We start from the raw sequence: 8,624 nt of genomic DNA, 5'->3' as shown, positions 1-8,624 counted from the left end.
TCCTCCCTGAAATGCAAGCAAGTGGAATGCAACAATTGATTTTTTTCCCCTTTTTTTTCCAATCCAAAATGTGAACAAAAAAATGTTTTTTAATCTACAAATTTGGACATAGAGTACCTGCTTTTTGTTAAACGTCAACCAATTTTGCTAATATTCACAGTGTTTAAATGTATAGAAATTGTTTGTGCATAAGCAATGAGTTTTTGTAAAATTTTGAGTTAATTTTATCAGACGTTCATGATATTATAACTGTTTACAATGCACACAAAAATAAAAACATAAACATAACTTTTTAAAATCCAATTACCCCAAAATTGGTTGGCTCAAAATAAAGTGACTCAAAATTTAGATTTTTTTGGGTGAAATAATAATAAATAAATAAATCAATAAATAATAAAAAATACCTTTCCAATGCATGCATTTAAACGTGTTAGCATTGAAGCTAATGCGATGCATGCTAACACGCTGCTTCCTCTTCTCCTCCGACAGCCGCCGTTCTTATCTCTCGTTTCTCGAAAGGCAATTAGCGAGCGCTCTACCCGCCGATTCCGAGAGCGGCAGACGCGGCGTCATTTCGGAAACATCAACACGCCGATCCCATCCTGCTATTAGCGCGGCGCGGACAGATGAAACGGCGCGGACAGATGCGGGACTTGAGCGGCTGTTTTCCTAACACAAACGCTCCGAAAAATAAACAATAAAAAGGTCAAGCGGGGCCTTTAGCGATGGCCGTGTTGCCGGATCCCTCCGCTACTATTTGTCTCGAAAATATCCCGGGACACACATGGCTCCCTGTTGAATACCTCACTCGCTAACAGAATGATGCGCTAAAGCGTCACACCGCTAATCGGCAAATCATCCGCAGGAGTTAATTGAAGTTTTCGCCGCTTCACAATGTCCCTCGTTCTTCCGGCTGGAAAAGCAAATGCAGACGGCGGCGTTGGTAAACAAGGCCTTGGACTCCGAGTCTGAGGGCAGTTCAAGTGCTGTTTTTAACCCGGACTTGAAAACGTTCCCTCTCGGTGGGCTGACGTCACTTCGCTCGGCAACTTTTTCCATTTGTGTGCGCCACGCGAGCCGCAGTTGAAGCCAGAAGTCGACACGCACGGTGAAGTTTTTTGTCTCGCTGTCTGAAGTCAAACGAGCCTCAACGTCGATCTCAAGTCAGCCAGGATCACCAAAATGATTTCGGTTTGCTAAACGCCACCATAATGAGAGAGGGATCATTTTTCGGGAGAATTTTATATGATTTTCTTTGAGGTCAAAAGCTGAGATCCATTTTCTACGTTTGGAGTCGCATTTGCATGACTTGGGTCACAGGTTTTGGGTAAACGTTCCACAAGAACCTGTAAGAAAACCGTGATCAGTAGTTGAGTGTACTTTAGGTACAATGCATGCTTTATTGGCTTGAGGTCTGGTGATTGATTGACTTCCACGTCTGCCGTGTGGAGGCTGCTCCGGTGATGTCACTTTGGGTCTTTCTGTGCAAGTGACAAACATCAACTCCAGTTAATACCCTTAGCCCACTTGTTCCACGTCTGTGGCTCAGTTTTTCTTTTTCGCAACATTCCAAATTGCGATGTCGGCTCCGATCGGTTTTCCCTCTTTTTCTCAGCTTCAAAATGGTTTGCTCGTCTGCGGTCTTCCCGTTTGCGTCACAGCAAATGTAGTTTTCACAGGTGAAAGTCAAAGCAAAACAAACGAACAAAAAAAAACAAAAAAATGAAAAATCTTAAAGGCAACACCTGAGAAAGTCACATGGTCCAATCCTCAAACAAAAAGTTGTTTAACATCTCGCGTTTCGGTCGTTTTACTGCTGTCAAAAGGAGTCGTTTGAAATGGACACACACACGTGGGAGGATCATCTCGTCAAATATGTCAGCGTTGAAATTGCGCGTAACATTGTCATTAACAGCAGGCATCCGTCGTATTCATAGCGCCTCAAAGTATTTGCTCGGGATTGCACGCCAGCAGCTGGAGCCAAATCTGGCGGCCATTTGGCGTACGTAAATACGAACAAGCATGTCAGCCGTCAGCAGCAAAATGCCTCACGACCGACTAACGGTAAACACAAAGTAATCCTGCACTAGTATTCAAGAACGGGCCAGCAAAGTTCTTGCTACTTTGTATCAAATATCATTTCCAATTGATTATTATGGATGGATTGTTACGTCAATTCATCGGGCATTTTGATAAAAATGTATTTCGCGTGAAAGCGACTTCGCCAGATGAGTTTTTATTAAGCCCTTTTTGTTCTTTGTGCGGTACCGTAAATTGGACTCGGCGACGTTTTGAAACCGAAAGTTACTTCTTTGGGTTTGGATTTATGCCAACGGGGGTTTACTAGTTTCACTTCTGAGGTTGCTTCGCGTTCAAGTAGATGGCAGTTACGCATTCATACCACAGCTGCAAATGTTTTGTCCTTTTTTATTTTTTTTTTCTTCCCATAAATGGATGATGACTCAGTGACTGTTTCGGTCTGTAATGTTGTAGAAAATCGTTAAAAATGTTGATCACTGCATTTCAAAGTAAAAGCTGATGATTTCAAACGTGTGTGTGTTTTTTTTTTTTTTTTTCATTCAACACCAAAAATGATTTGATCGCTTCCGTGGATGACGACAAAAATCGGGAAGACGTTTCCCGATCCGAGGTTGGGATCGGAAGGTTTGGACGATTTGAAATTCAACAACGGCTCAAAACGATGACTCGAGAATCCAAATAGTTTTGATCATTTTTGACGCATTTAACGTCATTTCCTCCGCGTAATCTTCTTCTGCGGCAGAATAAGTGTCAGCAAAAACCAAAAAAAAAGCCAAAGAAAAAGAGAAAAAAAAAAAAAAAAAACGCTCCAGCGAATCCCCGTCTGCGCGCTGAGCCCAGCGCTCAGATTATCTGATTTTGCGCGCTCAACTTGCTCCTTTTGTTGCCCGCAACGCGTGACGACGGGGGCACCTCTGCGGGCGGCATTTGTAAAGGCCGCTTTGCAAAGGTTGCACTTCTGCCGCTAGCGCTAGCGCTAGCGTTAGCGACAGACACCGGCGCGGCGGCAGGAAGAGCTTTAGCCCGTCGGTCGGCCCGGGATTTGGGTAAAAGTGCCGCTCAGCACATCTGAATGAAGAGGCCCCGGCGAAAGGTTAACCGACACGCCGCCGCCGCGAGGTTTTGGACCTCTTTCCGTCCGGCCACGCAAAGGCACATTTCGGGATCCAAAGCAAAACCACATCGTGAGGCCGAGATCGATCTATCTGTCTATCTGTCTGTCTGTCTGTCTGTCTGTCTGTCTGTCTGTCTGTCTATCTATCTATCTATCGATCGATCGATCTATCTTTCATCTATCCGATGGTGTTTTCATTGGCCACAGCTTCTGTGGCCACGCCCCCAGAATCATCAACCAATCAGCTTTGTCGGCCAAGCACGTCAACAACAAACAAGGAATTTGTCTCCGGTAGTTCGAGCCGCCCCCTGTATGACATTCATGTTGTGTATGAAAAACAGCAGACGGTCAATTGACACGGAACATTTGTTTTGCCAGTGTCCCTGAAGGCAACACCGTAGACTCATTGAAGCAGTCTACTCCATCCATCCATCCATCCATTTTCTTCACCGCTTATCCTCACAAGGGTCGCAGGGAGTGCTGGGGTCTATCCCAGCTGTCAACGGGCGGGAGGCGGGTGGGGTCCACCCTGAGGTGCTCGCCAGCAAATCGCAGGGCGCATCGAGATAACCAGACGCACTCACAATCACACCTAGGGGCAATTTGAGTGTTCACTCAATGCGGGAGGAAACCGGAGTGCCCGGAGGAAACCCACGCAGGCACGGGGAGAACATGCGAACTCCACACGGGCGGGGCCGGCATTGAACCCGGCCGGGAACGTCAAAACCGCGAGGCCAACGCGCTCCGTCTGAGCCGCCGTGCCGCCCATCTTTCTGCATTCCTTTTTTTTTTTTTTTTTTTTCCTTTTTTGTTAATATTCACCATCTTTCATAGTGTCCGTCTCTATTGTCAATCTATATTGTCGCTCTCGATGTGTCCCAATCTTTTCTGTCTTTATGCGATTGCTCTCTTTCTCTGTCTATGAATCTAATCTGATCTGATGTCATCTAATCCAGTGTGATCTAAAATGTAACGTGAAATTGTGAAGTGCGTTTCCGTTGGCCCCGAGGTCGTCGCAGGCGGCATCTCGTTTTCCCAGCGTCCCCGAAGGCCCCGCGCCGGTCCTCCAGTTCCAAGCGCTCCCGAGGCTCCGCTCCGGGTTTTACGTCCTCCTCCGCTTTTAGTTTTTAAAAACCACCTCGAGTTTTTACTTCGGAGCTGCGGTGGTGGCGGTGGAAAGAGGTGGGCGGGGGGGGGGGGGGAGAAAAGAAAAAGAAGAAGAAGAAGAAGTTGGGCAGGCAGGCGGCATCGGAGGCAGGCGGACGAACGGAGCGCCTGCGTCCGCCCTCCCAGATGCGACGTGCACGGGGGGGCATCAGAAGCCACGCCGAGCGGATCACGGTGGCGTCCGCGCCCGCTTTCGCCACACTTTTGCCGGATCCAGGGCGAGCGACATGCCCTTTTTCAAGCGGCTGGTGGAGCCCCGGTCCCTGTGCCGCCGCGCGGACCCGGACCACGACGAGGCTGGGGGCTCGCCCCTGCAGGACCTGCTGTCCGTCAGCCATGTGGCCCTGGCCCGGAGCCTCCGCCAGCTGTCCGACCTGGCCAAGCACGCCTGCTCGGTGTTCCAGGAGCTGGAGGGCGACCTGGTCGCCACCGGCCGAAGGCTCCGCGGGCTGCAGCGGAAGGTGGGCCGGCTGCAGGAGACCTGCTGCCGGCTGGACCCCAGACAGGAGCCAGTCCGTGAGTACACGCGCGCCTTCTCCTCATTCACTGCGTCCGCCAAAGCCACTTTTCTCCTTTCTCCAAAACTCTTTTGGAACTTTTTCACCCAGTGGGACGTCCTCGTGACGATTGCCTCTGTCGTTGCTTGTCGAGCCTTGTACGCCACCGACGATAAAGAAATGAAATGAAATGAAATACTTCACTTGACTAGAACCACCATCGCGACAACATTAAAATACAGGAATGTTGAAGAAACTGTTCGTGCTAAACAATTTTTCAATGGGGACTTTTGACAATTTGACAGGGAAAAAAACAAAACAACTTTTGTCACATTTTCGGAAATATTCATTATGATTTGACTTCAGTCCATGGCAACTACCTGATTTCAGGCCCCAACACGTTCCTCAAATTTGATGTACAAGAAAAACAACCCATCAGAGACATCGCGTTGACCTGTCATACTGGGGTTCAGGAGCTTTGATGTGTGAACACTTGTTGAGACATCTACAAACTACCCTGGCAGCACCGTCCCCACAAACAGAGAACTTCTTGAACATTCCGGTGATTATCCATTTTCTGAGCTGCTTATCCTCACGAGGGTCGCAGGATTTCTGCAGCCTGTCCCCGCAATTGTCGGGCAGGAGGCGGGGCACACCTTCAACCGGTTGCCAGCCAATCGCGGGGCACAACAGTCACACCTGCAATCACACCTGGGGGGGGGGGGGGAGATTTCGAGTCTCTAATGAATGCAGGCGTGTTTTGGGGGTGTGTGGGGGGGGGGGAGCGGAGTGCAAACCCGGAAAGAAATCTGCAAACTCCACACAGGCGGGGCCGGGATTTGAACCCAGGTCCTCAGAACTGTGAGGCAGATGCTGTACGTCGTTGCTCCATATTTAAATGATTATTTACCTCTTAAGGGCGTTATTATTATTTAAATTAACCTTGAAAAGACAACAAGTCATCTGCCATACAGACGAAATACCGAATTTGGGAGAAATATTAACTTTATTGTGAATTAGTACTTTTTCAGTTGTCATTCTGAGAGGCTTTTCGTGTTGTGGTGGGATAAGTAAAAAAAAAAAAAAAAAACTGCGTATTGTCACTTAGTTGAATGTTGTCAACTGGAGCAATGAGTTAATATCCATAAATCATTTTTGAGTGCTGGAGGAGCATGAAAATCCACCTCGCAAGTGCTTTGGGGTGACGTTTTGTGGCTTTTCCCTCACAGTTTTTTTTTTTAATCTTTCGCTGCTTTGTGAAGCATAACGACACTTATCTGCATGCCTCAGAGTAAATAATAATCAAAAAGAGATCATATGTGTGACTCGGAGCAAATCATCTGTACAGTGCTGGCGAAAGTACGCGAATCGGTGCGGAAGCTGAAGAAGTTCCTCGGCTGCGACTTTTTGGGAGGAGCGCTGCTCGCTTGTTTGTGTCTTTTTTTTTTTTTTTTTTTTTTTTTGCACGTAAACAGGTTGAACTCCGCATGGCTGCCGGTTAAGAATTCATGACCCAGATAACGCCGCATGTGGCCATGGGCTGGCTCTTTTAAAAGCCCCCCCCCCCCCCTCCTACTAGTGACAATGGGGGGGCGGGAGTCTATTTATGTATGTATGCGAAAGCCCACAACACGCACACAGCAGGAAGTACTTGGACAAATAATAACAATAATAATAATAATAAAATCATATTTGAAGATTTCCACTCGGAATTCCAGGAATGCGCAGAATCGAAAAAGAATTCCTTTTGGAATAGTGGAATAACCCATTTGAGTTGAACAAACCCTTGCACGGCCCCCCAGCCCACCTCGACCCCCGCCCCCACATTTCTTCTCTCCCGCCGCCTACAGGTGTTTATGCGGCCCATCTGTTAATGACTTATCTGACTAACGCCGTCGTGATGAAAACATCACATTTGACCTCTGACCTTCGAATTGTCTTTTTTTTTCGCGTTTAGCCGGACACGGAATGGTCGTATAAAGTCAACTGGAGCAATATTTATTTTTTACATTTTTTTGGCAGGTCGTATGAGGGGCATGCGGGGTGTCCAAATTTAACGCTTGTTTGCCCTGTTGTGTTGAAAGCAGTTGTCCCAGGAGGATTTGCCTCCATTTTTTTCGTACCAAGGCTGGCCCGATCATTTTCTGGTTTTGGAGGAATTAACCGAGCCGATTAGCGCACCCGCATGTACGAATTTACCGTAGCGCCGCGACGCGGGTGTGAAATCGAACACCGATTCCTCATCGTTCTGTTGCGTTGAAAGCGGTTGACACCCACGAATGTTGCGCCTTTCTTCGGATCAGCGCCGACCGAGAACGGAGGCACAAAGTCCACCCACTTGGCCGCACCCCTTACGGGCACGGGGGTCGAACTCAAGGCCCCGCCGCTTGATTTTGTGTGGCCCGCGAAGGCGAATTAATGTTCAAATCTGTCTCATAATATCAAATTGACATTATGAATGATAACATTGAGATATTGCAAGCATTATTGTGTGCCCAAACATCAGCAATAGCCTTGATTTTTTTTTTAATTACAAAACTAGCTCATAAATATAAATATGTAAATATGATGAAGTGAAAGATTTTCATGGTTTCGCAGTCATAACAGCCCTCTGAGGGAAATCATAACTACAACTTGGCCAGCGACAAAAATGAGGTCGACACCACTGCCTTAAAGGCACAGAGACTAGGAATTAGGCCACGCCCCTTAAAGACACAGTGACGGAGCCCAACCGCAAATAGCAAAAGTCCACCAATAACCGGGGCTCTTCTTTACAAATTGAATATGAGGGGTGGATGCAAATAATTGGGGTATGTTTGCCCTGAAAATGTGGCACATCACGACTATGCGGGTGTTCACGTAAATGAATCCCACTTGACAGAAGCAGGTTATTTCTTTGCGCTGACGTTCGATCCAAATGTTTCCCTTCTCAGGCATTTGCGTGATTTTCACGTTAATGATCCAACAACTTGGACGCACAGATTGACACAAACGACCTCAAGTGGGAAAAAAAACCCGGCAAAAATTCCCGTTTTCCACGTTTTGGGCAGCGAGCGCAGTGACACCAAAAGGCCGACACGCAAAAAAGTCGCCTTGTTACCTCAAATTGTTCCTTTCACGTTAATGGTGTCGGGGGGACGGTGACACCCCCCGTGCTTCATCTGCATGACAATCGGTATAAATGAGGCCACGGGGACTTTTAGGATGGCTCGTTTTTATGCGTGGTTTAATTTGTCCTTTGTGTCCTGATTCGAGTGCGTTAATCGTTAATATTTCCTCATTTCGTCATCGCGTCTGCTGGCAAATCAGAAAAAAAAATCCCACATCAAACGTCTGACAAAGGCAACAAAAACACAACATCTGTCATTTGAGCTCCTAAATTGCAAAATAGAGTCGGCAGTCTAACAATGAGTTAACCAGTGCATAATAATCATTTTTAATCATTAACTTGTCATTCAAGTAAATGTTTCCTCCATTGAGTTTGGAATCTCCTCATTTTTGTTTTTCAAACAACCAACAAACAAACTTTTTTGTAGTGTAGATCACAAAAGCATCGATTAATTTTATGCACATTTCAAGATTCATTTCATTTGGGAAAGAAATCTGCAAATTCTTGAATGTGTGTTTTCAACTCTTCAGATTATTCAATGTTGTAATTACAAATCAACACATGATTTTGGTAAAATTATTATTATCATAAGAATTTGTTGTCAGCCTAGTTTGAGAGCAGAATCCTGAAAATTCCTCTTTAAAAAAATGCAGCAATGAATGTATAATTTTTTAGCAATGAATGAAGCTATTATTAT

General features: G+C 46.4%; 1 protein-coding gene across 2 annotated transcripts in view; it reads left to right on the top strand.

The window, feature by feature from the left end:
- Positions 1-4,368: 4,368 nt before the first annotated feature.
- The window catches only part of LOC133503076 (actin remodeling regulator NHS-like), a 57,532-nt gene continuing 53,276 nt past the window's right edge, over positions 4,369-8,624 (top strand). For both annotated transcript variants that reach the window (XM_061824216.1, XM_061824218.1), the window contains exon 1: positions 4,369-4,837. In XM_061824216.1, coding sequence (XP_061680200.1) covers positions 4,549-4,837 — 289 coding nt within the window. In that variant the 5' untranslated portion in view covers positions 4,369-4,548. The remainder of the gene's footprint in view (positions 4,838-8,624) is intronic.

This window comes from Syngnathoides biaculeatus, chromosome 7, assembly GCF_019802595.1.
Source record: "Syngnathoides biaculeatus isolate LvHL_M chromosome 7, ASM1980259v1, whole genome shotgun sequence".
Classification (NCBI taxonomy): domain Eukaryota; kingdom Metazoa; phylum Chordata; class Actinopteri; order Syngnathiformes; family Syngnathidae; genus Syngnathoides; species Syngnathoides biaculeatus.
This window is presented reverse-complemented; position numbering and strand designations above follow the sequence as displayed.